Source organism: Strongyloides ratti, scaffold srae_chrx_scaffold0000004 (assembly GCF_001040885.1).
Source record: "Strongyloides ratti genome assembly S_ratti_ED321, scaffold srae_chrx_scaffold0000004".
In the NCBI taxonomy this organism is placed as follows: domain Eukaryota; kingdom Metazoa; phylum Nematoda; class Chromadorea; order Rhabditida; family Strongyloididae; genus Strongyloides; species Strongyloides ratti.
In genome coordinates this window covers 704629-725150 of record NW_020171512.1, presented here as the reverse complement: position 1 = coordinate 725150, position 20522 = coordinate 704629, and the positions used below count along the sequence as shown (strand labels likewise).

The following is a 20522-nucleotide window of genomic DNA, read 5'->3' as shown; positions in this document are numbered from 1 at the left end:
AAATAAATTAATATACAATTAAGTTGATAAAGTCAATAAAAATAAAAAATGCATAAGATAATTATCAAATTTAACAAACTTAAAATATTAAAAAAAACAACTCTATAAAAGTAATTTTTTACGTAGTGACATTACTCCAATCAACGTGGCGTGTGCATATACAATTTCGTTGTAAAAATTCTTGACCTTTTATCTAAAAAAAAACATATTTTTTTATTCTTTTACTAGAAATATAAAAATAATTTCTAATATCCAATTTTATAAATATTGTTTTCAAATATAATAGTTAACTATTTAAGAATATTATGAAAAAAAAAAATTGAAATAGGATAATTATTTATTGAAATATTATAAATGAATAATAAATATGAAATTAAATGAACAAAACTCAACAAGATATTTGATAATACTGTTTTATATATTAAAATTTTTGTTAAAGGTTGACGTTTTATAATATTGGTGACTGTTCAAATCGTTGTGTGTAACAATATTCCAATATTTTTTATTTTTATTAGCGAATTTAATATTATATGTCATGACGTTGCAAAAATGAATGCTAAATATTGTTTATTATATTATATTTTAGGTTTAAAATATGACAGATCCTTTTGGTAATGTTTCAGTGGATATTGATTTAGTTAGTCTTTTTTTTTATTATTTTTTTTTTATAAAACTTTCTTTTTAGCTTGAAAAAGAAATAAGGTCACAATCTGAAAGAAATGTAACACTGGATAATTCTTCGTTTACAAATACCCAAACAGCAGGGGGATCAAGTTTTGGTGATTCATTTAAATTAACAAAAGCAGAAGGAATGGATACACTAAATGAAAGTGTAAAAGACTCAATAGTATGTCACAATAATAAAATTTTTTATTTTGTTTTTTTTTTTTTTAGATGAGAGATATTAATTCTATTGTTAGTACGTTTAAACAAGTTCTTTATCCAAAAGGGGAAACACATGAAATAATGAAAAATTGGAATTTATGGGCTCCCTTGTTTATTTGTGTGGCATTAGCATTGTTACTCCTTGGCGAAAACAAAGGCCCTGACTTCACACAGCTTTTTATTTTAACATTCTTTGGATCATGGGTTGTTACTTGGAATATTAAATTCTTAGGTGGTAAAATATCATTTTTTCAAGCTATATGCATAATAGGATATTGTTTGGTTCCTCAATGTGTTGCAGCTTTGACATTTAAAATTTTAACAGCACAGATTATGGGCAAAAAATTTATTTTCTTTTTACGTTTATTAATAACATTTATTTGTTTTATTTGGAGTGCTGTATGCTCAACACATTTCTTTGTAAATGAAAACTTAGCCGCAAAGAGATTACTGATCCTATATCCTGTACTCCTTTATTTTTTAGCTGTTTCATGGCTTGTTATCTCATATGCCTAATGTAATGAAAGTATATTTAAATATATTTTGTGCAATTTATTTATATCAAGGATTTATTAAAAAAAATCCTCTTTTAGTTTTTTATTTTTTTTTTTTGTCTTTTTTAAAAGAAAGTATATCCTTTAAATATGAAAAAAAAAATGAAGGATAATCTACGGAAATGACATAAAATAGAGAAATAGTACATGTGTAATGATTCTAATCTTCTGAAGAAGCTATATTTCATTAGATTAATATTTAAAGATTCATATTTCTTTTTTCATAAATAGCAATCTGATATTTGCTTTTAACTAATGTTGTATACTTTTTTTGATAAGTTAAGTTTGTTATGATAAAATCGAAATAAACATATATATATATTTATATATAGTATGTATTCTTTTGCACTAAAAGAGATAAAGGAAGAATTTCAAATAATGATACATTGATAAAATATAAAATTTAAATAGCCATGAATGTATCAATGACTTTTGTGTAATAACATTAAATACTACAGATTAAATTATTATTATATCACAGAAAAAAGAAGCTATATATAATTTAATTTGATTGATTTGTTAATGCTTTTTATTATCATATTTTTATGGCATTAAATATAACAAGTACATTAAATAATTATATTTAGAATATAAATTATGCCCGTTATCTCTTATCAAAATATCTTTTTCTACAATTTTTTACTAACTTTATAGTTTTCTTTAATTTTACTAAATTAAATACATATTTTATTGCTTACCTTTCTAATAAATTTATTTTTTATCTTTTATGACAAAATATTTTTTTTTTTTACTTTTTTAATTAGATATAATATAAATTAACTTTACACGTAAATTTTTTATTTTTCTCATAAATATAACATATTTTAATTAAAAAAAAAGGCGACATTATATGAGTATAAAAATATTAAAATAATTTATAAATATAATTTAAGATGTTAAATAATTTTAAGTATTTTTATGTATTAAAAATTTTATTTGTTCAATACTATTAATCCCAAATAAATAGATAAAATTTTATATTTAAGAAAGAATTATTTTTTGACTGAAGTACACCAAACAATGGTTATTTAATTAGCCCTAAATTTTTTCTAAAAAAGAAGTGAATTTTATAAATAGCTTTAGTATATAATATATAAATTTAAAAGATTTATTATTTATCATTTTTAGTTGTTATAAAGTTGTATAAATTAGCAATTTTAATATTAGATTGTTTGGCTTTAATATCTTATATGTTAAGATATTCCAATATTTAAATATCTTCTATTAAAAATAATAATTTTAAAAAATTTAGTTTAATGAGAAATAATTTATCATATTTTAATGAATTTTATTTTTGATTCATTTAAAATATTATTTTTAGGCTTTTTAGCTAATAATCATGCATAAAGAGATTTATCGAAATAACATTTTTATATATAAATAAAGAAAAATATTAAAAAAAGTTTTAATAATGCAACTTTATGCATTGGATCCTGTTGTTGACTTTACTATACATAATATTTCATTATTACCATCTGATCAATGTGCAACTGAAGATCAACGAGTAAGTTTTTTTTTTTGTTTATTTTTATATTTATTAAAATGTTTTTTTTTTTAATTAAAAGGCTGCCAAATGTTGTTGTGGTACAGGTTTTATATTTGATTTTACAAAAAAAAAATGTATTATATCAGAAAATGTGTCTTTTATGTTTGGTGAATTAAATAATAGTTGGAGTCATTTAGTAATTTATGGATTTGTTTATCCAATGCTAGTTGTAACTATGATAGCTCCATTAGCTGCTGTAATGCTTGGGATGGGAAAACGTGAAAAAAAAGAAGGTGATAAAAGATTTCCAAATCCTTTATATCAAATGATTTGGTTATTATCTTTTTGTGGATGGGTTAGTTTACTTGCACCTTTACCATTTAGTTTATGGTATTATATTATTGGTGATGGAATAAGATCTCCAAATCAGTCAATATTTATGTGTCATTTATATAGATATACAATGCAATCTATTCCACATACAGTTGATACAATGATGGTTTTATTTAGTATGTTACTTACAGCAGCAAGATTTTTAACACAATATCATAGAAATAATTTAAAATTAAGAACTGTTGAACGTTTTGCTAGAATTATATGGACAATTATATTTTGTGGTATTATGATTGGAATTTTACATCATTTAGAACATGATGTAGCTGTATATCCTTTTTGTTTAGGTAATAATAATATATTTTATATTAAATTATATATTTTTTTTTAGATGCTGAAGAAGGTCCTACATGGGTTCATAGATGTATGATTAGAGATGGTTCTTTATACAATTTTATGGGACGTCGATTTTGGAAAATTACTTTACCATTTGCTGTTTTGATGTTACAATTTATAATTCCTGGTATTATGCTTTTATTAATACATCTTGGATTTGCTCGTGAACCTGTAATTGATTCCTCACATTGTCATAATAGATTTGGTAGAACACCAAGAGACCAAACAAAAATTTTAATAACAACAGTAACAATAAGTTTTGCATTAGCACAAATACCAACATTTATTGTTAGTCTTTTTTCATTGTGGGTGAATCAGGGAATTTCTGAAAGTAAATTAGGTAAGAATAACATTTTTATATAATAAAATTATTTTTTTTAAAGTTATATTTTTGGGTCGATTAATTGGTCATCTTCAACCAACATTTGGTGCAGTAACAATTGTTGCTAATCTTGGAGCATTATTAACTGCTTATTATATAATTGTTAAGGATGAAGATGATGATGTAGGAGATTCTGAAGCAGATTTTAGTTCATGTGATAGTACAGAAGAAAAATTATTAAGATTAAATCAAAATAGGAGGAGCACAAAATGTTATTTAACAGTTTCACATAGCTTTGATACATCTTCAATGCAAAGTTCATCTAGACGTGGTTCTGCAATGCCTGAAGATTATATTCTTACAATTGGTAGTGGAACATCCTCTTCATTAAGACCAACACCAATATTACTATGATCTCAAAAAAAGAAAAAAAAAATTTAAATCACTTTCACAAATGTATATTAAAAATTTTATTATTTCATTTTTTTTTTAATTTGCTTTTAAAAAAAATGTTTTCTTTTTTATAAAAAGTAAAAATTTAGTATTCATCAATTTCATGGCAGATTTCAGAAAACTCTGGTGCTCTTAAAATTTGTTTAATCATAGATTTTAAAAGTTGATAACGTGGTATAATAGGGAAAAATCTTGAATGTTGATAATTGTTAGTAAGTTCTTTTAATATTTTGCGAAGACCTAAGTACTTCTTTGAAATTTTAAAAATTTCAATATAAAGACGCTCACAATCTTTCCGTAATTCTTCAGTAGATTTATCTTAATACAATTAATTTAATAAAATTTAAAAATTTTACTTACTTCTTAAATTTTCAGATAAAGCCATATCCTTTGTTTTGTCAACATTTCCAATTGTAGCTCCTAATAAGCTTGATATTCCAGAACATTTTTGTGGAGCAGTATTTTTTTTATCAAGTATATTAATTATTCTTTAAAATTATAATAAAGGATAAAAATTTATATTTAGTAAAAAAATTGACTTACTTTGAAACATATTCATTTGGTGATTCAATAACTTCGTAATTTGGAATATCTAAGAGTTGCCAATATTGTTTCTCTAGGAGAACAACCTAAAATATCAAAATTTAAAAATAATTTTTTAGTCATTGTTATTTTTTATGTCAAAAATAATTTATTTTTTTAACAAAAATACAAAAGATAATTTAATATTTTAAATCTTTTGTATCCATTTTAATTTAATTTTCTTTATAAAAAAAAAAAATTAAAGAAAATAATACCTCATGAATCATGTGTTGCAATTTTGGATAACGAGTAAAAATTTTTTCTTCTTTAGATTGAAGATAATTATCCTGCATTCCTTTTAAACCATTTTTTAAACGTTTGTATGCATCCGAAATTCTTCTTTTAGTACAATATTGTTTATAAACAGTATAAATTAAATCTTCTCTAGATGAACCTAAATTTTTAATAAACCTTTATATATTTATAAAATTGTTTATTTACCTTCTGGTTGTACCACTATTTTTGTACTATTTGAAGAGTCTTTCCCGATATTAAAGATTGCGCTTAACATCTAAAATTAATTATTATTTAAATAAATGATAAAATTTATAACAAAAATAGAAAAAAATAAAATAAAATAAAATAAAATTTAAAATAAAGAAATAAGAAGTTGAATATATGTTATTTGCATTATAATATTTATATTTGACATAAAATTAAGTAGGATATATTTAAAATGTTAAAATATTTTAAATCTTCATTTAAAATTTTAGGCAATTAATATTATAAATATAGAAAAAAGTATCTACACCTTTTTATATCATATGTAGTATTAAAAAAAGAATCTAACATTTTATGTTTTTTTCATTTATACATTAATTAAAAATTTTATCTTTAAAATAAAAAAATTTATTTATCTTTAACAGTGTAATAAGAAAAAGGGAAATTTATACAATTTAAATTGTAAAAATTAGTGTCACTTTTTTAATAATTTATTCTTTGAATTAAAAATAAATTAAAAAAAAAATTTGAGTACATTTATAAATTTTTTTGCCTACCACAAATTTTTTATATAAATATATATATATTTAATGATAAATAAAGAATGAAAAATTAGTATTATATTATTTATATATTTTTAGAAGACAATAAGGTAATACCAATATTCTTTTTATTTATTGCTTTTTTAATTAACTCCTCCTTTCATTGTACATTTAACAATCAGAACTCTTTAAAAGTAGCTTCAAAAACAAATTTAACATTTAATTGAAAATAAATTAAGAATAGGAATCAGTACAATATATGAAAGAAATTTCTAACACATGTCAAAGTAAATAATAATAAAAAGCCCCCAAGTATTAAATTAATTCTCGTGAGAAAATTAAGCCACATAAAGACTTGTTTGTACTATTTTTATCATATATGAATAAGTAAACAACTAATGACTTAAAAAGATTCATTATCGTTAACACTTTTTAATATCATTTTTAGTATGTTTATTATTATAGAACACTAATGGGTAAAAATATAAATCGACAGACCGATTTAAAATTGGCAAAAAAAAAAATAAATAAATTTAAAAAATCACCCAAGCAATAAATAATGAGGAATTTACTTAAAAGGAATATCTCATAATTCAATTTGAAACTGATTGGTAAAATTTATAAAATATGAAGAAATATTTTTTTTTTATGTGAGCAATGAATATTGAAATATTTTTATTCCCAAATTCCTTTTCAATCTTCATTTAGTAAAAAAAAATATGTATACAGTAGTTGTAAATTTTACAAAAATTTTTTTTTTCTTGTTAAAATTAATTGTAATATGTTTTTACATCTAATAAAATAAAAAAATATTTGAATATAATAAAATCCAAAAAAAAAATTATATAAATTTATAAATATAATATTAAGTTAATAGATTGTGCACTAAAATGAAAATACTCTTCTGGTACAATTGCTATTTTCATTATATATAATAATTAAGACAATATAACATGCTTTTTATTTAACTCATGAAATAAATTTATATGTTTATTAATTCCATTTTCAAGTAAATAATAGATTTCATGGGGAACAAATTTTATTAATACAATTATTTCTTTATAAGATTGTTTAATATTAAAAAAAAAGGTAAAATTGTAATGAATTATTTAAAATTTGCAGCAATTATTAAATGTGTTTGGTAAAGCAGATGTTTCATTTGATTTGATTGAAAATGAATTTCCTGATTCATCCAATAAAAGACCACTTTCATATTGTTTTTTTAATCTAACAGCCATTTTGTAAAACATTTGTTCAATATTGATATTATTTTTTGATGAAACTTCAAAAAATCCACACATACTATGAGTTGATGATAAGTGTAGTCCTTCATCATATCCAACAACGCGCTCATTCTCCTTGTCTGCTTTAGTTGCTATTAAAATCTTTGATACATTTGGGACAGCATATTTAACAACATCATCTATCCATCTTTGTAAAGATTCATAACTTTGTTTGCATGTCATGTCATAGCATAATATTATACCATTTGCACTGCGGTAATAACTTTGAGTAATTGTTCTAAATCTTTCTTGTCCACCAGTATCCCATATTTGTAATTTAATTTTTTTACCATCAACTATCATTGTTTTCATTGTAAAATCTACACCAATTGTTGTCCCTTGTTGTTCAATAAATGTTCCACTTTTAAAACGTTGTACAACACATGTTTTACCAACCCCCATATCTCCAATAAGGACTATTTTAAAAAGATAGTCAAATGAGTCATCTAGTGTTGAGACCATTTTTTTAATAGATCTTTTTAACAGTTAAAAAATAATATAATCTTAGAAATATGTACTCATGTATAGAATTTATAAATTGAATAGAGGAATGATAATTTATTTTTTATTGGATATAATCACGTGTCCGTTATAACCAGGTTATTGATAAAATTATATTTGTGCCAATTTTACTTTTTGCCAAAGTTAATATAACTATAAGTACATTTTTCCAAATTCAATTTTTTGATTGTCTTATACAGAAATATAATACAATTAATAATATATAATGTGAAACGCCTTTATATTTATTTTATTTTATCAAAAATGTAATATATGTAAAATAAAATAAAATTGAAAATAAAAATATGTATTAAAAATAATGTAAATATTTTTAATGAGCATTCGATCTATTAATATTTATTTCCCTTATTGTTGCCTGAGCCATAGCTCCAAGAAGTACCTCAGGGCAAGAAACAAAAGAATAATTATTGTTATTATATTGTCTACAAAGTTCACCAACTTTTACTTTTAATTCATTATTAGTAGAAACCCAAACAGTAAAAACATTTTCATTATTTAATTTTAAACATGTTTCAAGCATTGGAATATCACTTTCTGAATCTCCACAAACAAGGATACGCCCTTTAGTTAAATCGAAACCCATTTTTTTTGCGAAAAGTGTTATACCATCCCCTTTCGTAAATATTTTTCCTGTTGAGGATGTCTTAAAAAAAAGTAATTTAAAAAAAAATATAAAAATATATTATTTTACCTTTAAAAATATTTTAATATCAGTATCAGTTAATTTTATCATAATATGTTCCCCAGATGAATCATGTTTTTTAACAATATTTTTAATTTCTTTATCTAAAAGTATAACTTCTTCTTTTTCAACTGTATTATAAACATCTTGATGTGCTAAAGTAATATGTCCATAATGTTTTTGTAAACCTGATCCTATCCATGTAAAACGTCTCCATTTTGTTTCTAAAAGCATTTTATTGATATCATCAAATATGACATCTAAAAGATGAAGATCATTAGGTGATATTGTAGTATCTCTAAATTTATGACTTGGATCTAAATACCAATCTCTACCAACAGATGCTCCAAAATAATAATAACCTTCAGGAATTGTTGAAACATCTAAAACACCAATTTGTAACATTGGTGAAGTTGTTACAATACAACATGTCTGAGCACATCTTCGAGCAAATTGAGCTTGAATAACTCCAGAATATGCTGGTTGTACACTACCTTGATAAGTACAACTATATGATTTTAATGTACCATCACGATCAGTAAAAAAATATTCAAAATGATCTGCATCATAAAAAAGATCAGCAACATTAACTACTTCTTGACGGAATTGTTCTGAACCTTCTGTATGAGAACTTTTTAAACTCTAAAATTATACAAATATTATTTGTAATGATAATAAAAAAAAAATTATATTAATCTTACATCTATAAATTGTTCAACATTATAAACATCATCACTTAAAGCAAATTCTAAGAAACTTATATCTCTTTCAAATTCCTTAATTTCAATTGCAATATCTAATTGAGCATTTGTATTTTCTTTTCCATCAGTTTGAAGAGTAATTTGGGTTGTTCCAGGTTTACAAGCATGCAATAATGATTCTTTTGCATTTATTAATGATATTGAAAAATGATCACTAATAGGAATTCCTTTTAAGACTCTTTCAACAATTTGTCTTCTAATATCTCTTGTTCTCATCATTAATTTATAAAAATCATCTAATGTTTTAATATCAGTAAGTTTAATTACTTGATGTGACCAAGCAGGATCTAAAAATGATGTACTCCATCTTTCAATATCATTAGCTAAAATAAATTCATTCAATTTTTTTCCATGTTTTGAACGTGTTTCTTTACTTTCAATTGCTGCATTATATATAGCTTCAGCAAATTCATCAACATCAAAAAGATTTACAATTCTTTTATATGTTTTTTCTTCATCACTATATAAACCAGCATTTGTAAATTGTATTTCACTTCCAGCACCTGTTGATATAACTAAACCAGCATTTTGATTACAAACAAGCATTTCTTTAACAACTAAATTCATTCCATCTTTTTTTGGTGTTACAAGTCCTATATCCATAGCAAGATATGTAGCAACTAATTCATTTCTTGATAATCCATCAGTTGATAATATTAATGGTTTCCAATTTGGATATTCGTTACATTTATATGTTGCATTAATTAATTCAGCAATTTCAAGACATTCATCTTGATATATTCTATATGTATCAACTGATCTTCTATTAGTTACAGCAACCTGAAGAAGAACATCTTTACCAATTCTATTAGGATATTTTTTAAAATAATGCATCCATGCATTTAATTTTTCTTTTATTCCTTTAGTATAATCAAATCTTTCCACAGAAAATATTAAATTTCCATCTTTAGGAGGATTTTCACCCATTATTAATTTTCTTTTTTCAATAGATTTTTCTATTGTTTCTGGGTTGTTAGCAATTTTTAAAAAATCTTCATTTTTAATACTAACAGGAAATACTCCTAATGATGCAATTGTTCCTTCATGTGTTATTGTGTATGTATCAGTTTTTATATCAAATGAAATTTGAGCTGATGTAAGATATTTTTTAATATAATCAATAAATGATGCTCTATCACGATGTGTTTGAAAACCAACTTTTGAAAATTTTAATAAACCACGTAATACAGGTAAACTACAAATTTTATATTTTGTAAAAAAATCATTTGTTGGTTGAAATGGGATATGTAAAAAAAAACCAACTTCAAGATTTGGATCAAGATTTTGCATTATTAAACCAGTAAGCATAAGATGATAATCATGTATCCAAATAAAATCTTGTGGTCTACTATTTCTAACAGCATCAATAGCAAATTGATAATTAACACGTACATATGCGCACCAATGATCATTTAAAATTGTTGGATCATCATATGTTTTTACAATATATTCCTCTAAATTATGGAATGCTGGCCAAATTAATCCATTACTTATTCCACCATAATAAACATTATAGTCATCTTCTTGAACAATAACTGGATTTAATTTATAATTTGCTTTATTATAATTATTTAAAACACCAAGAAGTGATAAATCATCTTTCATACCTTTTTCTTTACCACAAGCATCTTCTACTTCTTCATCATCAGCAAGTACATGAAATAATACATCAGCTAATTGTTGTCGTATCAATGGTAATCCTAATGTATTTGTTGTTGGTGAATTATCAACAATATGACCTTTTTTATTATAATCTATTTGATTATTTTTTTTATTAATATTCATTCCTAAATTAGCAAGCCACATATTTTCGTGATCTTTTGACATAACAGGATCAACACATGAAACTAAACCACCACTACCTTGTTTTATTTCCCATTCACCTGTTTTTTCTTTTTTTAATGATACAGGAGGTGCATTTGAAACATTAATTACTCTTTTTTTTAAATATTGTGATGTTAAACCTCCAGTTGAAAAAGTTGTATTAATATTATTAGTATCATCACCACTATCACAATGTTTATCAAGAGATTCTGTTGATGAATTTATATTTATTGAACGTCGACGGCGTGCCTGTCTTTCTTTAACATTCTTTGCTAAAATAATAATTTTTTTTTTATTTTTATATTATATATATATATAGAAAATATACCGTTAGCTTCTGTTTCATCTTCACTCATTTCAGATAATGAATCTTCTGATTGTATTAATGAACTTTTACTTCTTCTTCGTTGTAAACTATGATATTGTTCACTAAATCGTTTTGCATTAACACCAAGAAGACTTTTTTGAATATATCTATCAGCAGCAAAAAGTTCTTTCAATTTACTCTTACCAAAATTAACATCAAATAATGTTAAATTAAATAACAATGCATCACGATATTTTGAACCATATGTTAAATCAGAATTAAAAACAATAGGTATTGCAGATTTCCAGAATTGAACAGAATGGTAGCCTAAAGTTTCAATTAATGAATTAAAAATATGTTGATTTTCATTATTGTTTTGTAAGCATAATTCAAGTATAACTAATAAACCCTACAAAAAATTTTTTATAATAAATTGGAAATGGTTTATTTAACAAACTTCAAAGGCAACCTCAGAATATTTTCCTTTTGCTCTCCAAATTGATACAAATGTTGATAATGAATCTTTAATTAATTTTTCATTTGACTGTTTAATATCTTTTTCTGCTTCATTCATAATACTTAGAAGTCGTCTAACATCATTGGAGACACTCTCTTCATTTGATACTACTAAATCTTTCTTTTTATTTTTTTGAAATGGTTTTTCAATTGAAATCTTATTTGATGATTCAACTTCATTCATCTTTTTTTTTAATCTAAATTAGATAAATAAAAAAAAATAAGGAAATAAATAATAATAAATATAAATTTAATATTTATATCAATTTATATAATAAGTTTTATAATGTTATCAAATACAAAATGAAAAAGGATATAATTGGTGAACTTAACAAACATCATTAAACTATACATCTTATTCTTTTTAATTTAAATAAAACGTGATTTTTATAAAAATTAGTAATTTTTATTGCCTATGTATTACATTAATGAAAAAAAATCATTTATAAATTTAAAAATAATTATCGTCATCAATGTTGTTGTTTATGAATATCAATTAATACATGACACTTTCAATATTAAAAATAGTTTAATGAGAATAGAAAATGATCAAAATTTGTATTCGATTTTTTTATACATACATAATAATTTAAAGACGTTATGATAAGAATCTTTTATTATATTTATAGGTAAATATTACAGAAGATAAAAATGTAACATTAAATAAAGGTTAAAATAAACTTAAAAAAAAAAACGTTATGATTAAATTTTATACTTTAACATTTAAAATGACAATCATTTTTTTGAATAGTAAATTTAATCATTCAATAATATTTTAAGATAAAAGAAAAACGGCATTGTATAAATATATTTAATATAAAGTATAGTTATACTCTTGAGGAAGTATGATTATATTAATATCAAATATATTACTCTTATTATATTACTAATGACAAATGACATTCAATAGAGAAAATTAAAATGGTGCAACTTGTGATAAGAATTAGTTTAAAAAAATTTCTAATTGAATACCTATATTAATTTGCAAATAAATTTTAATAAAAGGAAATATAAACTTCTGACAAATTTAAAAAAACATTAATTTTTAACAGTTTAAAAAATATAATATATTATATATTAACTATTTGGTTAATTATATATAAATAATAAAATATGTTTGCATAATAAGAATGTAAGTATTAAATATAAAAGTTTTACGTAAACTTTTTAAAATTTATTTAGTACATTTGCACTAGTGATTAATTTTTCAATTATTAAATAACATCTTTTATTAGTAAAAAAAAAATAATTAAATAGAAAAAGATGGCAAAATTTTGTTTAAAAATATATATATTTATTTATCAATTTAAACTATCATATAACATTTATATAAAATTAGTACATTTTCCTATCTTTATTTAAAATCAAAAAATATTTACTTAAAAAAATATAGATAAACTAAAAACAATTTTTATTATCTTAACTTTTTGTTGTGTATATAAAAAAAAAATATTAATGTGTAATTTTAGTAATAATTATATAATTAAACCTTTATAATATATAATGTTAACAATTATTCTTAATGAATATATTTTATTTAGCAAACATAATTAAACCGTCGAATAATATGTCATTATAAAATAAAATAAAATGATAAATTTTGAATATTTTATTTGGTATTTAAAATTACACAAATTTCTTGTACAACATCTTAATATTCCTTGAAGAAATTTTGAATCATTAAACTCTTGATTTGTTTGTAATTGTGAACGATTATATGATATTTTCTATAATAAAAATAATGAATATTATTATAAAAGTTTTAAATAAAACATACATCACATTCAATTGAAAAAGGAGAATTAGCACAACCTTTACCAAAACTATATGGATAAATATGTGTATATCCATCAATAGAAATACAATATTTTACTGGTGGTACACATTTAGTTGGAATAAAATCATTAAAAAAATAAGCATATGTTCTTGATGTGTAGCATTCATTTATATAATCATTATTATCATCTTTATTAATAGAAGTAGATTTTATATTTATTAAATTTTGATAATTTTTTTTACCAGTTGTTTTATATGTTAAAATTTTTTTAGTAGTTTTTGGTTTAGATGTTATATTTAAACATAAATATATATCAAATAAAATAATAAAAATTATTATAATAAAATTATTTTTAAAAATAATCATTTTTTTTAATAATAAAACAGTAAAAAAAGTAATAAAAGATAAAAAATAAAGTACAATTTATTTTAATAAATTTCTATAACTTTAAATAAGGAAAACTATAATTTCTAATAAAAATTTTAAAACTTTCTATTATTTTTATGACATTATATATAATTTTTTCTTAAAATTAAGCAACATACATTTATATATAAATTTAATATTCATTTTAAAATGATGTGACATTTTTTAATAATTTTTCTCTTAAAATTGGTTTGATTAAATTTTTTAATTTATATTTTTTTAATGTATCTTTAAGTTGAAAGTTGAAAAAAGAAAAAAATAATATATATATATATATAAAAATTTGAAGCATTTTTTTTTAACTTAAAATAATCATTTATACACGAAATATGTTTACATATTTTGCTATGATAAGTTGGTTTGTATTAGTTTTAAGTTGCATTTATGTTTACATTATTTTAGACATTCAAATTTTTCATTCTTAAAAAATAAGTCTAAGAAAATATATTTTAAGTACTTTTATATTTGATTAAAAATGACCAGTCTATAACTTTTTTTTTTCAATTTAGATATCCGGTTATATTTACATTAGATAAAAAGATAATAATGAGTTAACTTAGTTATAAATTTTATTCATTATTGTACAATTTTTAGAATAATAGTGTGCAAAATATACTTTTTTTAATACGAATAAAAATATTAATATTCTTGAAAAGATAATATAAGTAAGAGAAAAAAAAAAGAGTTTATTATAACAGTGATAATATAAAAGAAAGGAATAAGATTATTTTAAATGAATATTTTAGCATTATTAACATGACATCCGGTCACTTTAATTTTACTAAAGATGAGACATCAATATTTTAAATCTTTACAAAAAGGATTTTTAAAAAGAGGAGGTAAAATGATGATATAAAATGAATATAATGGAAGAATTTGATTTTCAAGATATAAAGAAAAAGTTACTTTTCATTTTATTAAAAGATCTACAATAGAATTATATAAATATACGTTTATCTTGTTTAGTATATATTGTTGTTTTAGTATATACAAATATATTTGCAAAAATCTAGCTATAATTTAACATACCCTTCTATGTAAAAACCTAATCTTGTTTTTAAAGTACATATATGATTTTTACAAAACATAATATTTATTTATTAATTTTACTTTAAATATATTTTAAAAAATATTTTGAATATTGACCATTTATTTAATTCAATATATATGATTAATGTAAATCTAAAATATTTTTTTTATAGCATTATTTCATTAAAATTTTATTGCTAACAATATTAAATATTAGTTTCTTTTTTTCATCTTATTGAAAGATTATTATCAAATTATAATATTAATCTTATATATTTTTATTTAATTATTTTATATATAATAAATGACACATTAAATTATTATAAAAAATTATTTATCTATTATTAATATCACATTTTAATCATAAATTATTTTCTTTATATATGTAAATTTAATCAAATTATTTTTATAATCAAGATATTTAAAGGTTAATAATTGTCAAAAACAATTTAATTTTTATATATTTATTATATCCAACTTTAAAAATTTTATTTTAATATTTTATTTTTTTGTATATTTGTTGTTTAATATAAAATATTATTTATTTATATAATTTTAAACAATTGATATATATCTATATATATATATTTCTTTTTTTTTTTGTTGTATTATTGCTTCTATAAGAAATAATAATATATTGTAATCTTATTTATAGAAATATGTGTATTTCTAAAAGATTTCTATAAAGAGTTAAAAAAGAAAATTATACTAAAGAATTTATAAATGATTATTTAATATTAATCGTTTATGAAAAGACATTCTTATTAGAAAAATAAGATTTTCTTTGTTAAAGAGCATCTTGCAATGTCAATTTACCTTATTTGATTTTATTTGTATAGAAAATGTATAATAATATAGTTAAATGATAATATAATCACTATAAAAATGTTACTACTATAGTAGATATTTCTTTTGTCATATAGTAATACAAAAAGAAAAGCAAACTTTCATAATAACCCTTATTTATTGTAAATTGTATGATAATACTAATATATAAATTAATCAGAAAACAAGTTAAATGCATGTTTATATCAATATTATTTTATAGTTAATAAAGTGTTTCATTATTAATGTTCTTTAAAATATTAGTCTTTTAAAATTTAAAAACTTCTTATTAAGAAAATTTAAATTATTCTTTGATTTGTCCATTTTTTTTTTATATATAATTAAATTATTTAACAAATAAGAAAATAATGTTCATTAAATATTACAATTTTAGAGCAATCTAATAGATCTATTTAAACGATATTTGTTGATATTATTTATATACATATATATTAATAGTATGTGTTTCCTATTTACATTTAATACGATTTTCCCAAAAAAATTTGAAACTAAAAATATTATTACTTAAAAGATAAAATTTATTTTTATATTTTTTTTTTCCATTATTATAAAATATTATCTTATTTGTTTTGGGTATATTTATGTATTTTACTAAAAAATTAAACACTTTTTAATACATAAAAAGTAATATTTTTTTTCATTGATTATTTGTATTACTTAAAAAAAATATTATTTTAAAAAAAAATTGTTTATATATAAATATATTGTTGACCAGAAGTACATGATTTTTTTTATAAATATTTTAAAAATAAATTAACTTTGTTTTCACCATTATAATATATATATATTTTTATCACTATTATTAAATTTACTTTTGCTATATTATTGTAACAAATAGTTAATATTCTAATATATTGTGATTATAAAAAAATAAACATTAGTAATATATAATATTAAAAACTTTTATATAATAATAAATACATTTTGGACAATCATAGAATAGTAATATATTAAAATTATAAAAATGTATGTATCTATCTAAATAAGTTATAATTTTGAAAAAAAAAAACTTTTCAAATATTCATTAATTTTAATTGACAAGATAATATTGAAACTCATAGTGATAAAATTATTTTCTATGTTTATCTATAGTAGTAATGTACGTATACTAAATGAATTTCTTTCTACAATAACATTTTAAAATAAAATTATTGATATATCATTATATATCAATTAAAACATTTAATTTAAATAAATTTTTTACCAACTATATTAATAAAATATTAGGTTGTCCCACATGAAATGTTGTTTTTTTTGTTAAATTTTTAAATGCGCGTAACTCAGTGGAAAATTAATATTTTTTCTTCTAATAACAGTCATTAGATTCACCAAATTGTTTTCTATCGTATAACTACCTTTTCAAGCGTTTAGAATAAAAACTTTAAAAACTAGAAGCGATAGAAGCTTCAAGGGCAGATTCTAAGGGCTTATCGTTTTTGAAGAATTTCTTCTTTAAGAATGATTCAAATTTTAAAAAAAATGAGGGTAAGTGAGGGCAAGGTTAGGGATATATTTTGGGCAAAAGAAGAATTTTTTATTTTGAATCCTTCAGTTTTTGAAGCATGGTTTCCGAAATCTATGAAAGAGAATTTTTTATAAAAATTAATTAGCTGTTTATTTTTGCTAAAAAGATTTGTCCTAGAGCTATTTTTATTAACATTTTTTTAAATTGTGCACAATTGGATTCAGTTTTCATAGTTTCAACAAGTTTTACTAGGTTTCATAGATCTCCAGTGCACAATTTTTTTTAAAATACTACCATATTCCTGTTTTAAGATTTATTGTAGTTTTTAAGACAAAATTTTTATGAAACTATAATAAAAAATGGATACTATTGCTGCTTAGAATCCAATTCTTTTCATAGGTTATGTTTCATTTAAAAAATGAGTCATTTTTACTCTCAAAAGTTGATAAAAAACAGACATCAATACGATGAATTGCTTGCTTTATGTTCAACCCTGGCAATAACCTTTGACCTTTCTTTTTTGAGTATCTATTTAGCTACAAATGGTTAGAAACTTTAGATTTTGAAACATCTGAAGCTTCAGATGTCCTTCTGACAATTTGTAAAAAAATATGCTTTAAAATCGTTCTTCATGACGCTTTTATCAAAGAATGAAATTTTTCTCCATGCTGCGCATTCTCAAGCTTCTTTTTTCCCACCCTGAATCTTTATAAAAAATTTTCTTTGGTAGAAGCATTGACAAGATTCACCTCAAAAACATTATCAAAAATTTTTTCTATTTTTGCTTCATTTGTCCTTTTTTTAACTTCAAAAAGGAAAATGTTAGGAAATCGACGTTTAGAAGGCTTTGTAAAAAACTAAATTAAAAATAATTAAACTTTATATTTTGGCATAATCTTTATATCATTATGTAGAGGAGATTCATAGAAATCTAGCAAATATTTTAGAATTTTTAAAACATAGCTAGTTATTAATTAAAACTAGCTGTAAACGTCGCGCATTAAAAAAACAACATTTCATATGGGACAACCTAATATATTCTATACAATTTTTATTAACTTTTATAAACTATTATTATTATAATAATTTTATCATTGTTTATTCAAGGGTTTATAATTATTTCATCGAAAGATCTTTTATATAAAATATATATTTTATTAATAAAAATTTTTTTTATAAAAGTATATAATAAATAATATTAATGATCGTAGTTGTACTTTAAATTTTGTAATAATTTATTATGTAAACATTTTATTTCGTGTTAAAAAAGTTTTATATGTATTTTTATTAAAGTAACAAAAATAACCATCTTTTTTTTTAATAAGTTGAAGGTTAATTATAATATTAAAAATATCTTGATTTGATTTTTTTTATCTATTTAATGTATTGTACTTTTTAAAAATAATATATTATTTATATAATTGTTTTTTTTTTATTTTTAGAGAAAAAAAGAAATAATAATAATAAAAAACTATTGAAGATGTCTGTTAATGTTGAAAACTCTACCACAATAAATCACAAGAACGATTTAATAACATTTTTATATGATAATGTATTAAAATTAATTTCGGGAACATTTTTAAATTGTTCACATAATCCTATGGAAATTCCAAAATCAGGTGAATTTTTGTCAAAAATAGATACAGCACACTTATTAACATTAATAATATGCTCTATCATATGCTTTATAACTATTATTATGTGTATTATACACATATCATATGTCCAAATTTATGTTACAAACTCTAATAGAAAATTTTTCATATTATTTTTGGCTGGAACAGCTCCTGTATGTTTTTTATACTTTTTAACATTAATAATATTATATATATGTTACTTTTTTTTATAGTTTGTTTCAATAGCAGCATTAGGGGCTATGATTGCACCAAGAATTTGGTTTTTATCACATCTTTTAAGTTTTTTTTACTTCTCTATTGGATTATGGATAATTATCCGCCTTATGATGCATATAGTTGATGGAAGGCAAGCAGTGGTAAAAAAAATGTCAGAAACAAATTCAAAAATTAATTTACAAACACCACCATTTTGTTGTGTATTTCCATGTTTACCAAAATTTTCAATGGAAATAAAAAAAATTAAAATTTTAGAAATTATGGTTTTTCAATCTTCGTGTATACGCCTTATCGCAACATTATTATCTTTAGCATTAGTTTTTGAAGATCCACAAGGATCAGGATTATCATTAAAAATAATTGATTTTATGACAACTCCATCTTTATTATTAGGAATTTATGGATGTCATATATTAGTAACGACGATTTCAAAACTTGAAGAAGTTATGCCATTTAGATATGTCGCTGTATTTAGAATTCTAGATATATTTTTAATGTTTTTTGGTATGCAACAACCAATATTTGATTTTATTGCTAGAATTGGTGTTTTTGGATGTGGGGATGTATTACCACCATTAGAATCAGCATTTTGTAAGTTTTTAATATATATATTTAATATAATTTTTATTTAAGTTTGGAAGAATTCTTTAATTGTAATTGAATCATTTATTGTTTCACTTATTTCGACAATATTATTGAAACCTAGCAGAAGTGCTCTTTTTGATAAATATCCAAATGTAAACTTAGAAACAACAACTATGTCACATGAAAAATAATAAAATTTATTGAAAATATTATAATTCATTGCCAATAAATGCATTAATAGAAAAAATCTCACAAAAGTAATATTAAACTTTCTATTTATATTTTATAACTTATGAAAATGAGATTTTAATAATCGAATTTAAATAAATATTTTAATTAATTATTATATTATTTTTTTTATCTTAAAAATGATTAAAAAAGTTATTCTATTTAATTATAAAATCATATTATTTTTTTTAATTTATTATATATTTAAAAAACATCTTATAAAAATATTATGATAAAATGATAATTGGTATTATTATATGTTTTGTCCAGTTAAGCCAATTAAAGTGTTGTCAAAATATAAGGAACTATTAAGGTATTTTTTTTTTGATAATTATCTATAATTGTCTACATAAAAGGTATATTTTTATTTGGATAACAATTAGAAACTAAGTATAATCTTCTTTTTCTTATTTATTTCTATTTA

The 20522-nt window shown here is 21.0% G+C and overlaps 7 protein-coding genes across 7 annotated transcripts; 3 read left to right on the top strand and 4 right to left on the bottom strand.

Annotated features, from left to right (window-relative positions):
- Positions 1-595: 595 nt before the first annotated feature.
- SRAE_X000217700 (Protein YIPF6) lies at positions 596-2769 on the top strand (the record flags this gene model as incomplete). The annotated part of the gene is made up of 5 exons (XM_024644818.1): positions 596-637; positions 686-847; positions 895-1284; positions 1370-1402; positions 2761-2769. The coding sequence occupies 5 exons, from the start codon at positions 596-598 to the stop codon at positions 2767-2769; spliced, it is 636 nt and encodes a 211-aa protein (XP_024499648.1).
- An 81-nt stretch (positions 2770-2850) lies between these two features.
- On the top strand, positions 2851-4390 carry SRAE_X000217600 (Hypothetical protein; the record flags this gene model as incomplete). Its single annotated transcript, XM_024644807.1, has 4 exons — positions 2851-2943; positions 3005-3605; positions 3650-3994; positions 4038-4390. The coding sequence occupies 4 exons, from the start codon at positions 2851-2853 to the stop codon at positions 4388-4390; spliced, it is 1392 nt and encodes a 463-aa protein (XP_024499647.1).
- Positions 4391-4514: 124 nt separating this feature from the next.
- SRAE_X000217500 (Hypothetical protein) lies at positions 4515-5522 on the bottom strand (the record flags this gene model as incomplete). Its single annotated transcript, XM_024644795.1, has 5 exons — positions 4515-4747; positions 4790-4917; positions 4973-5058; positions 5227-5405; positions 5453-5522. 5 exons carry the CDS (start codon positions 5520-5522, stop codon positions 4515-4517), a joined length of 696 nt encoding a protein of 231 aa, XP_024499646.1.
- A 1581-nt stretch (positions 5523-7103) lies between these two features.
- Positions 7104-7739, bottom strand: SRAE_X000217400 (RabX6; the record flags this gene model as incomplete). Its single annotated transcript, XM_024644784.1, has 1 exon — positions 7104-7739. One exon carries the CDS (start codon positions 7737-7739, stop codon positions 7104-7106), a length of 636 nt encoding a protein of 211 aa, XP_024499645.1.
- A 370-nt stretch (positions 7740-8109) lies between these two features.
- On the bottom strand, positions 8110-12073 carry SRAE_X000217300 (Glycosyl transferase, family 20 domain and HAD-like domain-containing protein; the record flags this gene model as incomplete). The annotated part of the gene is made up of 5 exons (XM_024644773.1): positions 8110-8442; positions 8491-9123; positions 9183-11338; positions 11395-11782; positions 11831-12073. 5 exons carry the CDS (start codon positions 12071-12073, stop codon positions 8110-8112), a joined length of 3753 nt encoding a protein of 1250 aa, XP_024499644.1.
- A 1366-nt stretch (positions 12074-13439) lies between these two features.
- Positions 13440-14032, bottom strand: SRAE_X000217200 (Hypothetical protein; the record flags this gene model as incomplete). The annotated part of the gene is made up of 2 exons (XM_024644762.1): positions 13440-13616; positions 13667-14032. The coding sequence occupies 2 exons, from the start codon at positions 14030-14032 to the stop codon at positions 13440-13442; spliced, it is 543 nt and encodes a 180-aa protein (XP_024499643.1).
- Positions 14033-14879: 847 nt separating this feature from the next.
- SRAE_X000217100 (Organic solute transporter subunit alpha/Transmembrane protein 184 family-containing protein) lies at positions 14880-20061 on the top strand (the record flags this gene model as incomplete). The annotated part of the gene is made up of 5 exons (XM_024644751.1): positions 14880-14931; positions 17363-17452; positions 18875-19221; positions 19282-19876; positions 19919-20061. 5 exons carry the CDS (start codon positions 14880-14882, stop codon positions 20059-20061), a joined length of 1227 nt encoding a protein of 408 aa, XP_024499642.1.
- Between the last annotated feature and the right edge of the window lie 461 nt (positions 20062-20522).